The sequence below is a fragment of the Canis lupus genome, chromosome 34 (assembly GCF_011100685.1).
Source record: "Canis lupus familiaris isolate Mischka breed German Shepherd chromosome 34, alternate assembly UU_Cfam_GSD_1.0, whole genome shotgun sequence".
Classification (NCBI taxonomy): Eukaryota; Metazoa; Chordata; class Mammalia; order Carnivora; family Canidae; genus Canis; species Canis lupus.
The window spans coordinates 468,484-483,903 of NC_049255.1; the positions used below are offsets into that span (position 1 = coordinate 468,484).

A 15,420-nucleotide genomic window follows, 5' to 3' on the forward strand; every position below is an offset into this window, starting at 1 on the left:
CACTACCACTAAGATATATTCAAAAATATTCATGTTTTTGGGCCTGTATTTGATTTTATGTTGCTTTCTTTCCTTCACAAGTATGTATACAACAGAAAGCACAAGATTTCTCACTGAAAGGGACAGAAGATACTCTTGTATCATTTTTATTTATAGATAAAGTATAACATACAAATAACAAAAACTGCAGCTATGAAGGGGCATGTGGCTGGTTCAGGGCAGCAGGCAACTCTTGATCTTGGGGTTAGGAGTTTCAGCCCCACGTTGGGCGCTGACCTTATTAAAAAAACATCAATAATATAATGTTTTCCAAACTCTTAAAAAAGAAAACCCTGCAGCTATGGCTTCCTGCACCTTATGAGGCTCTGAGAGATTCTCACACACACAGACAAGTACTCCAGGAGTGACCCTGGACCTCCACGTTGCATGGATCCACAGATAGGTCCCAGTCACATTTGTGAAGGTGACAGAGACAGGAGCAAAGCTGACCAACACTGACATAGACACATCTCTTACTGCCGTCTCTTTAAAGAGCTGGATTTCCTTTCTTCCATCTCATCAATGGGCGAGGAGGAGGACAGGAGGGAGTTGTCTGAAGGGTTGAAGGAGGGGCTGCTGCTGTCTCCCTGGTCAACAAGGAGTGAGCTGGGACGGTCCTCCAAGGCCTGAAAGAAAACCAGACCACCAGTCATGTTCCCCCCCTTCCAGTCCAAGAGGCTGGATTAGGATTACGAAATGTCATGAAGTCCGAAAAGACAGAGCCCTGACTATAAAATCCAAAGATTTATGTTTGTGAGATTACACGGTATTTCGTATCAAAAACTCCCACTATTAACACAAATAATGAGCAAGAGAAGCTGGATAAAAGAGCTAAGTTAGAACAAAAAGGACAGTGAATTTATATACATTAATATATTCTATTTCTGGTTACCACATAATTAGAAGTAACTGGCTTCTTTACATTCCAGCACTGCACCCATTTCTGGATGTATCGGGTGTGCCACATGTAGCCATTTTTCAGTTATAGTACTGCCAAATGACAAGACGATTCCAGAAGCATGTGGCACCTCCTCTCTCAAGCTGACCATCACTGTCCCTTGCTGGTGGGCTACACAGACATTTTGGCATGGAGACTGTTTCTTGATTATCCATGAAGCCCTGACTTGTCTTTCTGTGCACACAGCCTGTCCAGCTGAATGGGCCTCTATATCTGGATACTTGTGACGTCCTTCCTCTCTTCCATAGGAAGCAGCTGTCCTGCTGCCCCAGTGGCGTATCCTGACCTCTCTCTCCCCCACTGGATTTCAGGGTCCATGAATGACTGTTTCCAGTGTTGTGGTCCTTGTAGAACCTTGAATGAAGCCCTGCAGGTGTTCAAAGCATCTGGGTTGAATATCGACTTCTGTCCCTGGACTAATGTGACAAGGATTTGTGCTGATTACTTTCTAGTTGGTACATATTAACTGTGTTTCTTAACCTGAATTCCCGAAGCTCCAAGAGGTGTGGGTGATAGCTCCTTCAAAATTTCCAGGGCAGCCCGGGTGGCTCAGCGGTTTAGTGCCGCCTTCAGCCCAGGACCTGATCCTGGAGACCCGGGATCGAGTCCCACATCAGGCTCCTGCATGGGGCCTGCTTTCTCCCTCTGCCTGTGTCTCTGCCTCTCTCTCTTCATCTCTGTGTCTCAAATAAATAAATAAATAGAATAGATAGATAGATAGATATCTTAAAAAAAAAATTTCCAAAGCACCCAGCTGGATATATGGAGGTGATCCTGAAGTATTTATCTACCGAACTGGGAAAATGTGTTTTAACTTACCTTCAAACAAAAAGGTCAATACAATCTGTAGGAACACTTAATATTTCCCATCAAATCAAAACTTCTAATGCTTGTCCAGTTTTGCCCCTTAAGAGAAACAGATCAATGCTGACAGCTCTGAGGACACAAAGCCTGTGCATGTACTTCTGTTCACCAAACCCAGGGAGCTGTGGAAGTATACCAACTACTGCACTTATCTGTGAGAAAAGAGTCAGGGAATGGGGTTTGATGAGAAAATAGCACCCTTACTTTGAAATAAATAACTATTGACCTTTACTGGAAGCAAGCACTTTGCAGGAAGCCACAGGGCTTGCGTTTGTGCTCGCTGATCGAGGAGCTCTGCGACGGGAGACGGGGTCTGAAGGAGGGGACTACTCTGCATTGTCTGCTGTCTCGATTTGCAAGGAAACGGCTGATGTTCATTAGAGTCAGTTCTGTCCATTTCGGTGGTGAAAAAGAAGAAAAAAAATGAAGAGGACGTCTGCAGATGTTCCCTTCACACAGAACAGTGAGTGAGAAGGCCAAGCAGTAGATTTCACTGGTGTGAGTGAAGCCCTGGTCTTCGGCTGGTGGGATGGCTGTTCACACCACACAGGGCAGATGTGCGAGGCACGGATCCAGCCAGGCAGCTGCAGAGGGTGCAGGCGGTGCGAGTGTGGAAAGCCTTCTACCGGACAAGGCCACACGGAACCGAATTCCTGGGACCTCATAGATTCGGGTGAATTACTTGTGAAGCTCTCTGGGTTTGGTGGTGTTCTGTGGGCAGGTTTTTGTCAACTTTCTATTCCTTGGATGAGGATAGGCATGCACAGATAATATATCTCTTCTAAGGTTAGTTATTGGTCAATTATATTTTCTTAGGAAACTGCTCATTTCATCCAGGCTCTCCAATTTACTTTCAAAGGGCTCAACAAAAGGTGTTATAATTATTGTAATTTCCTTAGTTTGCCTCTCCAATATAATTCGTTGTGAATTTGTGCTTCCTATTTCCTTGAGAAGGTTACCTGATGTTTATTACTTCATCAAAGTACACATTTTTCATTTTATTATTCCGTTTTTCTGTTTCCCAATTCATTAATTTGTTTTTTCTAGTATCTTGAGGTAAATGTGTATTTCATTTATTTTTATTTTCTCACATCTCCCTTTATATGCAGATCAATGAAGAAGGGAAAATCCCAATGAAAGTTTAAATGGTCCCTGTGGCTGTGGGCTGCTACTGCCCTACTACCAGTGCTGGGAAAGATGCATTATGTTTCCCATACTGGTTGGACTGGGATGTGGAGGTAAGGGGGAGGAGTGAACCCCAGGAAAGAGTTTCTGGGGTGGCTGTATTTTTCACATGGACGCTGCAGGTTTTAGGGTGAGGAGATTCAGTTCCCTGAGTATCATACTACGTAATAGCTGACCAACTTCTTCCCAGGCCAGTAAGTTAGTACGTGGCTTCTGAAGTACAACTATGTCCGGAGTTTGAATTCTATCATGAAGGCCCTATAGCCCAAGAGGTCACCTACAAGAAAATGAATGTGGGTGACCAGGGATCTACAGCACACGACAAATGTGCAGAGTAACTCAGGGTCACATGTCAAGGACAGGTGAAAGGATATTAAAATGATTCAGAGTTTTCACTGACGAAAAGCAGTTCTCCTCTGACATCAGAGGATTAGTGACAGGAAATCAACACGGAGCAATGTTTCTCTTGAGCCAGAAAAAGCAGAATCTAGATTATATTCTGCAGAGAATGAAGATGTGATGGGTCCATTGTGAATAGAATGTGGTCCCCCAACACTGAAGACAGGCATTAAGGACTGCCCACATGTAAAGAACCTCACTGGGAGCTAAGCAAACAGCATGGAAACTGAGTTTATGGCTGAAAAACAAGAGCTTTGGAGAGGCTGAGCCTGAGCCTAAGCAGCAGCGATTGAATATGTGTCTATCTGACTCTGAAACCTATGCTTTTTCCACGATGCTAAGAGCACCTCATAACCTTGCTTGGGAAAACTATTTCAATTATTAGACAAGAATGATTTAATGATCATACAATTGAGGAATATAAATAATTGCTTTAAAAATGTTTAAGGATGTTTGAAAGCTCACAGGGTACAAGTTAAGAACCCTTTATTTAGACTATCAATCTAGTTGTCTCAAGGAGACTGCCAGGATGTGGTCTAGCTCAGTTCAAACTGAAAGGATCTCAAACTCTCCACCACTGGAATCAAGTTCTTAGGTTTTCTACCAAGTACTAGCAACCTTCCTGTCTAAATTCCAAGCCCATCGTGTCACTTCCAGAACATGTCTATCTGGGAAGAAATTCCAGTTATGGCAGAGTGAAACAGTCTAAATTTTTCCTGATACAATTTCCATGTGACTGAGTCAATCATAGTTTCATTAGTTTCATAGCAAATGTGGTCAATGCCAATTTGTCTGGTGCACTCAGCATCAATACTACTCATAGGCAGGCTGTCAGTTTCTCTTGCAGTCTCTGATGGTTAGAATGATCAGACGATTAAAAAAAAAAAGGATCAGATAATTGATTAGAACCTGTCTAGGGGTAGAAAAAATGGAATGATATAATGTTGCCCAGTTAATACCCACTGGAAGGAAGATAAGTGTCCAACTTTAATAAGTATGCTCTTTGACCTGGCAACTCCAGTGCTGGCAATTTACCCTATAGGTAGATTTACAATAGTGCAAAACTGAAAACAACTTTATACACACACATGCACATATATATTATTATTAGGAATTTGTTTAAATAAATTGTATAGTATACTCAAGTCTCTGCTCCTTACTGGCTGGTTAAGTTTTTATACTCTATGGCTTCATTTCTGTCACCTGTAAAAATAAAATGATGGTAATGTGCATTTACCTCATTGGGCTCCAAATAAGTTAGCATATATGCTTAGAATAGTGCCTGGTTTGGTTTCGAGTAAGCCCTCAGTAAATCACTGCATCCATGCAATGCGATATTGTGCAGCTATTACAAAGAATGAGGTAAACCTTATATACTGAGGTGAGAAGCTCCTATTAAGTCTTAGAATCTTAAAAACCGAATGAATCCATTTTGAAAAACAGAGCATGCACCAGCACCCTCTCCCTCTCCATATATGTTTGCACCTGCAGAGAAAACGTCTGGAGGCAAGCATATCAAACTGATCAGAGTGGTTACTTATGGAAGACGGACTGGTGAGAGAGGCTGGGGGACTTTATTTTCAGAAGGGTGACTTTTCAAAGATGTTAAGCAACTTTATGGAGTTGTAGAGTATACCGATGTAAAGGTTGTTACCATTAATGGTTGTTACATCTCATAGTTAGGAAAACTGAAGAAACACAGAAATTAATTGATTTGAATCAGTTAGAAGCAATGCACACCTATCTAACTTCAAATCAATATTCTGATTTTGGGGCTTTATTTAAAGAATCCATGCTGACCAAATGGAAATACAGAGGTCACTAAGAAAATACAGCCCTTATATAACAATGCAAGCTCTTCTGTCTTAAACATTGTGAATCCAAATGAAAGATCTCAGAGACAGCAAAAGGAACTATCAACCTATGTTTGTGTGCTACTGGCCACATTGACCACACTTGCTATGACGGTGCTTGTCCTATATTTAGTGTAAGTGCAGGGGACTGATTAACCTTGGAAGGTACCTCTAATCCCCTGGGATGCTCTGCCTTATAGGAATGTCTTTTTACCCAGGGGCTGTGGGCTAAGAGAGATGGTCTATGCCAATAGTGAGACTCCTGGAGCAGGGGCAGGGGGGTACCCTCTGGGCCACGTGCTATCTTGATTTCTGGAGGGGCCATAAACAAGGGTGGGGGAACCATGCCAGTGGTCAATCTTGTGTATGTGCCTGAGCTCAAATAAAAACTCTGAATACCAGGCTCAGGTTAGTGTCCCTGGTTGGCCAGACTCTATATATGTGCTGCACTGTGGTGTCACACATCATTGTCAGCAGAAGTCAGTGCTCTGCATGACTACACGTCCTGGGAGAGGACAACTGGAAGCGTGGACCTGGAACCCTCCTGTGCCCCGTCCCATGCACCTCTTCCCTGGCTGATTTTCATCTGTCCTTTCACAGCATAAACCACAACTAGAGGTGTAATGCCTTTTCTGAGTTCTGTGGTCCTTCAGGCACATGTGAGCCTGAGGGGTGATGCTGGGTACCCCCAAATGTGCAGCTGGTCAGCAGTGCAGGTGGTCTCGGGGACTCCACCTGTGTCACCTGCCACAAGCACATTCTGCAGACTAGAGCACATCCATCTGTAAGCAGCCCTCGGGGTGGCTCCCGAACCTCAAGACTTTCTCTGCAAAGCCTTACCATCTTGCTTTTCACGAGTTCTTCAATTGCACTCACGAGCTCGGCTGCGCTTGGCGTTTCAGAGCTGGTGGGGCGAACTAATAGCCGAGAAGACGCCTGTGGAAGCAGTGGAGAGAGAGATAAGGGGGAGAGGAAGGCCTCATGTTAGTCATTGGATAGACCACACATTCTCCTGCAAGCTCAATCTCTTTTTCAAAGTAATTCCAGACAAGACCACAAGTTTGTATTTGTTTGCATTTATTTAAAGTCATCCTTTTAAATTTACAATATTCTGACATTAATTACTAAATAAAACCTGTCTGGGGTACATGTAGAAAGCAGACAAACTGTATTTAATCCTCAGTCATGTAACATAATCATGTTTTTCAGAGAGGTGACTGGGCACGGGAAGATGCTAACTGTAACTTTTGCAACTGCCGGCTAGGCTAGTGGCTAAGGAGAGAAAGTACAGAATCTGATCAATGGGAGAACAAAAGGCTTAGGATCTAAGGAGTGAATCCCTAAATAATCAGGAAACAAAACAGGATACTAAAAATGGCTCTCCTGTGTTTATGAGGTTAAAAGAAAGAAACTAGAAAGAAAAGGAAAGGAACCGGGGGTGCACTGACCAGACAGGGAAGAGGGGGGACAAGCTCACCATTTTCTGTGCCATCCACTTCCCCAATGATTAGTGCAGAGTACAGGAGATCTGTGGCCTCACAAGCTATGAGATGCCATTTACGGCTAGAATCAGGGTGTACAGGGGTTGACAGGAAAGGCATTTAAGGGAAGGGCTGCTGAATTCAAGTTTCAGTAATTAGCAAACACAGTGTTTGCAGATTACTTGTGCCATCAATTAACTGGAAACTAGAAGAGGGGCATAATATGAACCTTGCGTCATATTAGGGACAGCAGAGATGCATGCGACACACAGCTAGCTGTCCTAACGATGCATTTCTCACAGTAGACAGATACAGATTTATACATTCACAACAAGGCTTTTACACGTGTGGATCCATGTATGTGATTTGCAAAACCAATGTTGGTTTGGTCTAATGAAATCTGGAGTATGGGGTGAAGAAAACAAAGTAAAAAATTCAAATGGAGAGGTAAGGAAACTGAGCCAAAACAGACACAGAACACAAATCAACATAATGCTGCAGTGAAAGTTTACAAAAAGAGAAAACAGAACAAAACAAAATATTAGTCACAAGATAATATACTCTGTGGGAATATCACTACAGATTTTTTGTAAATGAAGAACTGCTACTGATAATACCCAATGAGGTAACATGATAACCAAATAACCAATAAATGATTTCAACACACCAAAGTACAGAGCGCAATCTACTCCTTAAATGGAGAAAAATACTCTTACTGGGGGAATAAGTCAACCAGGCCCAGTACCTCACTCTGCCTAATTATCCAGATTTAAGAAGCTTCAATTTTCTGCTTTCAAGGAAGGTACAGCTTGGAATGCCACAAAACAGTTTAGAAACTGTCTGAGAAAGGACACATGCCCATTTCTTGGCAAGTCTGCTCCGCGCGGGGGGTGAGGTCCTCTGTTCCCGCATCTCAGCTCCCACAGCACGTGGCCTGCACCTCAGATGCCCCCAAACTCCAGAGTCCAAGCCAAGCCACGTCTTTCAGGCGAGCCGAGCCCTGCAATGCCCTGACTGCCCTCGGCGCCACAAAGGGGCAAGGGGCAGCTTCCCAGGAGGCAGGATGTGGCTGGCCCATGTTAAGAGTAATGCGTGGTTTGCCTCGGCCTCCCAGAAGCCAGTCACTGGGCCAGGGCAGAGTCCAGACCTTGAAACACAGGTAGTCCAGCAAATGCACAGGTAATCCTGAGCACCGAGGAGGGGCTCAGGGAAAGAAAAAGAGGAAGAATGGGCAAAAACGATGAAAATATCTTTTATTCAGAAAGCTTAGTTACTGCCAGAAACAAACAAAAAAAACCCTCTAGTAATGACTTCATAGCACGGTTTTCAACACCTGCCAGTTTTGAGGAGTACACTGGGCCAGACGGCAAGAGGATGTGCAAGCCAGTTAGCATGTTTCTTTACGACAGTTGAGGGTTCTACAACTGGGATGCACAAAATAGTTTTAGAGATTAGGTAAAACTAAACACAAAAAACCAAGCTGATCACACCCTAGTTGATCCTAAGTGCTAATGTCAGGCAGGATGGACAGAGGGACGTCTCATCTGAAAACAGCGCCATGTGCCAAAACATCCAGCAGAGAGCAAGGTGGCCCAATGTCTACGCAAGGGTGCAATCACCAAGACTGTGTGTGATTCTCGGACTCCTCTCTCAGGGACCCCGGGTGGTACAGTAAACAGAAAATAAAATTACTTTAAAAGTAGCAGTTACTGAAGCATTATTAAAAATGCACTGAACGTATTTACACAAGTGTACATGTATGAGAAACTACACATGTTGGCCTACTGCCTGGTCTGAACTGACTTTGTTATTCATACTTTTGGGTGAAAACAGGCAGCACATTTTCCAGGTGCCTGCTCACAGCCCCGGAGCCACCAGCTGCTGCCGTGAGGCTGGGGTGCAGTGGCCCAGGCCCCTCACCTTGTCGTCCTGTGAATCCGGCTGGAGGAGGCTGTGCTGCTGGATGGCCATGGGCGGGGGGAGAGGCACGGCGTCGGCCCCCTCCTCCCCTTCTTCCTCTCCACAGCTTTGCATGCCCGACGATGACGACTTCGAGAGTGTGCCACTGCTCAGGCCTTCATTCCGGCCTCTCTGAAATCAAACCAATGTTTGCTTGTTATATTCCAGGCTCCATGGTCAAGGTGAGATCACAGGAAGGAACCCTAAGTGGCTGCCTGGGAAAGTATAGCCGGGACAGGAGAAGATGGAGATGACAAAAACCAGGAGCAAGCTCTTTCCACCCCTGATGGTAACTGCGACCTGCTCCCTTGTTGCCGCCTCGGATGACAAGGGCCACAGTGCATGTCCTCCTAAGAGGCCTGCTAACATGACCCGTCAGGCTTTGAACATGTCTCAACTTCAACTGCACCCCCGCCCCCTGATCAGTTCAAAGCTCTGATACATCAATAATTCTCATGTCTATTCAGTTCCTCTGGTCTACTTTCATTTCATTTTGGTACCTTCCTAAAATAAATTCACTGGAATTATAACGGCATAAAGAGTAATACAATTTTAAATGCATTGGGAGGCTCTGAATTTAGTCTCATCAGTTTTACTCTGCTTTTACTCTTAGAAAAATTGTCAGTTTTATTTCTACTAAGAGGACACAGATGTAGCAAACAGACGAGGATGTCATAAACCATATGCTCTAATGAAAACCCAGGGCAAAGCACGCCCAGGAAAAAAGCAGCAGAAAACCCATGTCTGCAAAATAAATTAAACAATACAAATCTTATCCTGTCTGCCTTTTTCTTTTCGAGGGGGCTGGTCTTAGTTAGAAACTCTGTGGGTCCCTCACTGACACCACCAGCCCAACAGGACAGCCTGGGGCTATGAAGGGATTCCCTTCCTTGTCTTGCCAGAGCGCGCCCCCACCCCACACAAGAGGGGGAACTCCTGGCTGACGGCTACACTAAAGGACATGGAAACAATCGGGCGCGTGTTGGTCTGAGAAGTGCCCTCCCCGGGGACTGGTCCTGAGGACAGACTACGTGCGTGGTGGGGAGGCAGCGCGAGGCCGCGTCCCTCTGGGCCGTGGGCACATGGAGCTGCGGCCGTACAGCTCGTCACCGCCGGCGGCCAGCCCCAGGGACGTCCGGGAAACACGGAACTGGGGTCTGCGGTACCATCCCTCGGACCCGGGAGACGGGCGGCCCCGGGGCGGGGGGCGCGCTAGGCGGCTCGAGCCCCGCCGGGCCTCACCTCCTCGACAGTCTCGTCCTGCGGGGTGGCCGCGCTGTCGTCCGAGTCCTTCTGCGAGCCCGCGTCGGTGCTCTTGCGGACCTCCCTGCTCTTCTTGTGCTTGTGCGCCAGCTTCTTCACGTGCCCGTCCGCCTTCCCGCTGCTCAGCCGCCGCACCGGGCTCGTCAGCCACTTGCGCAGAGTGTTCCCTGGGCGCTTGGGGCCTGGCGAGCTCTGGGCCCCCATCAGGTGGGGCTGGAGGGAGGCCACGGACGCCGGCGGGCTGGCGTCGTTACTGGAGACGGACAGCGAGTCTGCAGGACGAGAGACAGCGGGCTGACCGAAAGGCCTACGGAGAAATCCCCCCGCGTCCTGCCGCTGCCAGCCGGCGGCGCACGGAGGGCGCACGGAGGGCGCACGGAGGGCGCACGGAGGGCGGGTGGGCCCTGGGCTGCGCTCGGCCACCCGCGGGGGCTCTGCCGGAAGGGAAGGCCCAGCCTCCCGGGCCCACGCCCCTCGGAGCTTTGCCAGACTGGCCTGCTCCCAGGACGACTCTTCTCCCTCCCGAGGCGCCCCCCTGAAGTATCATTACCACACAGACAGAAAATGTCCTCCTCACTTAAAATACCCCAGGGGTCAGAAGACAGAATTTTTAAAATGTTTCATCCATTTTCTTGATAGACAAAAGCAATGCAAGATTTTAAAGGAAATTAAAAACCAGTCCTGTGAACACAGGTACAACCCCGTAGGCCAACACGTGTGTGTGCACCCCAGTCAGCATGGGTGGGAGTCGGTCGGGCCCTGGGGCAGGTGACGCCCATCCAGGATGCTGTGTCAGAGCACAGGCAGTGGCTGTGAAAGGGCTGGCTGGTTTGGGGGGACCCAGCCTGTGGCCAGACGCTGGGTCTACACTGTGGGGGAGGTCTTTGCTCTTAGCCTGAAGGGACTCTACGTCCAAGTAAATATCACCAGGAATGAACAAAAACAACACATTTTTAAAAGAAATGTGAGGGGAAGCCTTCCTCAAGTAACCAAAATGCTTCACAGAAAATATATCCTAATGAATCTTCTTACTCACTGGATCTCAAAAATATAGTCAACCCCAAATTAATGATTTTTCAGGAGAAAACAAGAGATAAAAAAGCTTAGGAAACAGTGACTCTAGCCAAATCCATGCAGTTATGAGGCATTACTTTACAAAGTGAAAATCGGTGACCTTGGACACTGCTTGGCCCTTTTCTGCACACTTGACTCTAGGGTGTCACCACAGTGGAATGGAGTAAATGCTTTATGCTTTAAAAAATGGAATGAGGGAGAAGATCACTGATTATGCTTGTTATTTTCCCAAATCTTTTGAAGCCTTGAAAATATAGGGATCCCTGGGTGGCGCAGCGGTTTGGCGCCTGCCTTTGGCCCAGGGCGCGATCCTGGAGACCCGGGATCGAATCCCACATCGGGCTCCCGGTGCATGGAGCCTGCTTCTCCCTCTGCCTGTGTCTCTGCGCCTCTCTCTCTCTGTGACTATCATAAATAAATAAAAATTAAAAAAAAAAGAAAATATATTAAAATTCACCTGTGAGAAGATCCTACTATACAGACACCTGTATTCACTTTATTTACCTCTGAGGCACTGCAGACATTTGGGCTGCAGTTACAAAGCTGGAGCACTAATCCCTCCCAATCCTGTGATTAGGTGCCAGAGAGTCCACAGCAGTTTCCCACTCATGCTCCAGACACTGGGACGAGACAGTGGATCCCTGTCTAGTTGCCATCCTGCTCCTGCCCTGGGCTATGCCTTGTACAGGCACAAGGGATAATCTTCCATAAACAGATGACACATTTGAAACAGGATCACTCATTCTTAAAAAGCTAGATTTTCCCAGAGCTAGACTTGGTTCAGAACTAATCAATACATAAATGTGTATATATGTATTCATTCATTTATTTTTAACTGTATTTAAAAATGAGAGTCACTACAACGCTTCCACATCATACCCTGTTTCCTCAGGTACCAACTGGAGAGAAAGAAGAGCAAGAAACCATTAAGGTGGCAAATGTGCCCTGGAACTACTATCCTAGCAACCTTCTCAGGTGCTGATTTAGGAGAAAGGGCAAACAGGGAAACAGTGCCAAGCCTCAGGAACTCTGGCGGAGGGACAAGACAGACAGAAGCAAGAGAAGGTCTGGAGAATCTACATGCCAAATGAAAATTTATTCAACTTAGTTTTTTTTTTTTTTTTTTGGTACGTCTGGGTGGCTCAGGGGTTGGAGTGTCTGCCTTCGGCCCAGGGCATGATCCTGGAAACCTGGGATCGAGTCCCATATCGGGCTCCCTGTAGGAGCCTGCTTCTCCCTCTGCCTGTGTCTCTCATGAGTGAATAAATAAAATCTTAAAAAAAAAAAAAAAGGAATTGCTTTAAAATTTTTATTTTTTTTAAGTTCCAACTATTAGCATGAATCTGTGCTACCCATAGCAGGTGATATTTTTCAGTCATTTACTGTTCTGAGACTTGGAGCTAAGCCCTGTACCTGACCCTGGACAGAGAGGAATAAAATCTTCCTTCACCCACAGGATCCACCATGTAGTACTTTCTAGGACCACATGGCTCTTAGGGCAGAATATGACACCTGCTTTAAGCAAGTACAAATCCTATTGGGAGGTTGAGAAGAAGGGGAATCAAGCGGAAGGATCATGGAAGGCCTCACAAAGGAGGCAGCACTGAAGCTGACTTTGAATGCACTAGGCTTGAATAACTCATGTAACCAGATCACAAGGATGTCCACTCCATGAAGGTCTCACCTACTCTTGGTACCTGAGGTACTCGCAGAACCCGCCCTGATGCTTAGCACACAGTAGGCACGTATTATGTATAGAATGGAAACATCAGAAATCTCCAGCCTCAAGAGGCAGAGCAAGTTGAATCATAGCCCACATATGAAGGACAATCACGTCTTTGACGTGTGTCCACTCAGCTGGATGAGTGTAGCAGACAAAGGCCTGTGGAGGTAGCACGTGGGGAGGCCGGATGTACGCGGGGCTGGCCAGCCTCTGATGAGCTGTCTCTGACGGAGCCCCCTGCATTTGTGTGAACTGAGGGAGGCAGGAAGACTGAGGCCCATATACGTTAGTAAAAACAGATCTTCATGTTCATAAGTGGAATACTCATGCATTATGAGTGATGGGGAGCACCAGCGAAGCCAACAAAGGAGCCTCACATATGTTCTTGTGCCTATAGATGAGAACTGGAGGGAACGTGGCACAAGAGTGGTGGGGCATATAACGTGAGTCGAAAGTGAATGGAGGATGCCCGCTGGCATTCGGGACAGTCCTTGTCTAGCAGCTTGCAGGTCACGGAGAAGTGGGAGAACGGTGGATGGGCGGGAGCCTGGGGCCTCCTCTGAGCACGAGGACCTCTCCTCCAGGCAGCAGAGCCAGCAGCAGGAGGGCATGAACTGCAGCCCCTCCCAGACGCTTTGTGGGCCCCAATTCCCAGGGCATTCTAGCCTTACTTGGAGAGGAGATGGTGGCTGTAGAAGGGGTTCCGAAGGAACAACTGGAGACTCATTCTCCAGCTTCTCTCTGTAGGCTCAACTGCACAGGGTTTGGTTCTTTGTACTTTGGGAAGTAAATTCAAAAGAGAGTTCCTCCTCAGCTGGCGGCTCAAACATTACAACCGTGGTGGTGGCCTGGACATCCCCTCCTGGGCCCTGGGAGGAGGCAGAGCTGCCAGAGGCTACAGCTCACCTGTATGAACTGCTTGCTGTTCAGTGCCCTCCCTGAGCCGCTGCTTACCAAATCACTTAATGACACTGTTTCACTTCCCTGGAATATTTAGGACTTAGAAAAATCTTGCAGCAATTACAAACTAAGGAAGAAAATTTTATTGAACCTTAAGTAGCCTCTACACCCAACGTGGGGCTTTAACTCCTGACCCTGTGAGCGAGAGTTGCCTGCTCTCAGACAGCCTGCTACCTCTCTACAGTGTTGATGAATTTTAAATTTTACCTCAAAAAACAATTTCATTTCAGAAGTCTGAAAAGGTAGAGGGAAAATTTCTTCACCTGTCTCTAGGATTAGCAGTTATTTTATGTAGTGCAGGTCTGATAATTAATTCTGGTGATGAGTGATAAAAAAAAAATAACCAAAACCAAAAGCAAAGTAGACGAATGCCTTCGTTTTCCACTTTGTCTTTAATAGTAATGCTAAATTCATCTTTTTGACACTGTAAAAAACAATAATTTGTTTTTTATAATACACAAATTTCTTTTGCCCAAATCAGTAGACTGTAACAGTTCATGTTCTGCTCTTCACTGGAATGTGACATAATGCATAAATCAGGAATTTACAAACTTAAAAATTATTTTTAAAAACTTATTAGTAAAAAAATAAAAAAATAAAAAAATAATAAAAAAAAATAAAAAACTTATTAGTAAAATGAAATAAAGAGCCTATTTATTTAGTTAAGTGAAGAAAAGACTCTAACCAGTAGACCAACTGCTCTGTTACAAAACCTGAAATTAAACATGCCCTAATGGTACCTAGTGAAACTAAAGTCTCTAATGTTATTGGGCACGAGGTGGTGCAAATCACAAAACACACGGAGCTTGGACTATCTCTTTGGGAAGACCTTAAATCACTGGTCAGCACACAGGTGCCTTTCCCACAAGAGTTCCTGGTGGCGGTGATGTGGGGGGTCTGAAGTGTCCTGCCCAGGTATAAATACTGCTTGGGAAGGCCCCCTTCCCCTAAACCCCCCCTCTTCTGCTCTGGACTAGACGGGAGTACGGAAGTACTGCCAGGCGGAGTGAGCTATGGCCCCGCCTCCAAGTAACTATTTCGTGTCGGTAATTTCCCAGCTGGGTAACTGTCAGGACAGGAAGCCAACTGTGACCTTAGGCTCCAGACTTCATGTGGGCGGGCGCTGGGTCTGGTTTGCTTACAACTACACGCCCAGCTGCCGGCAGGATGTATGGCACATCCCTGGAGCTTAGTAAGTATACACTGAATAAATGACAAACAGGGAGTGAACAAGTCTATTACCAGCTACAGGCCACCCCCTGTCTGAGCGCATTGCCGGATAACCGAAGGGGACCACGGTGAAGGGCAATGCCCTGATTGGGGGTATAGCCTCATCAGTTGTGAGAGGAGCTACAAGGAACAGCTAACTTTAGCCACGATCCTGAGTTTATAAGGTACTTCCAAGATGGTTATTCAAGGTGGACTGAGGCTATTCTTGCAATGACCTGCCTTAGGCGATGCTTTCTTGCAAGGGAGAGGCAGGCCCAGGAGCCCTGAGTGAGGGTGGAGTCACGCCTGCTGGGGGCCCGGGGACAGAAAGAGGATTGGGGGCCGAAATGATGTGAGAAATATGATGGAAACTCATCTGTTCAACTCAAAGAAACTGTATTTGTTCCTGTTTCCCATCTTCACTTACTGTCTCTTGCCTTCCCCTCAACTCCT

At 46.3% G+C, this 15,420-nt stretch overlaps 1 protein-coding gene across 1 annotated transcript in view; it reads right to left on the minus strand.

Annotated features, from left to right (window-relative positions):
* Window positions 1–15,420, minus strand: part of TRIO (trio Rho guanine nucleotide exchange factor) — a 351,672-nt gene that overhangs the window by 31,398 nt on the left and 304,854 nt on the right. Inside the window, 4 exon segments of the mRNA XM_038583299.1 lie at window positions 517–665; window positions 6,139–6,234; window positions 8,700–8,870; window positions 9,981–10,273. Of these exon segments, the coding sequence (XP_038439227.1) occupies window positions 517–665; window positions 6,139–6,234; window positions 8,700–8,870; window positions 9,981–10,273 (709 nt within the window).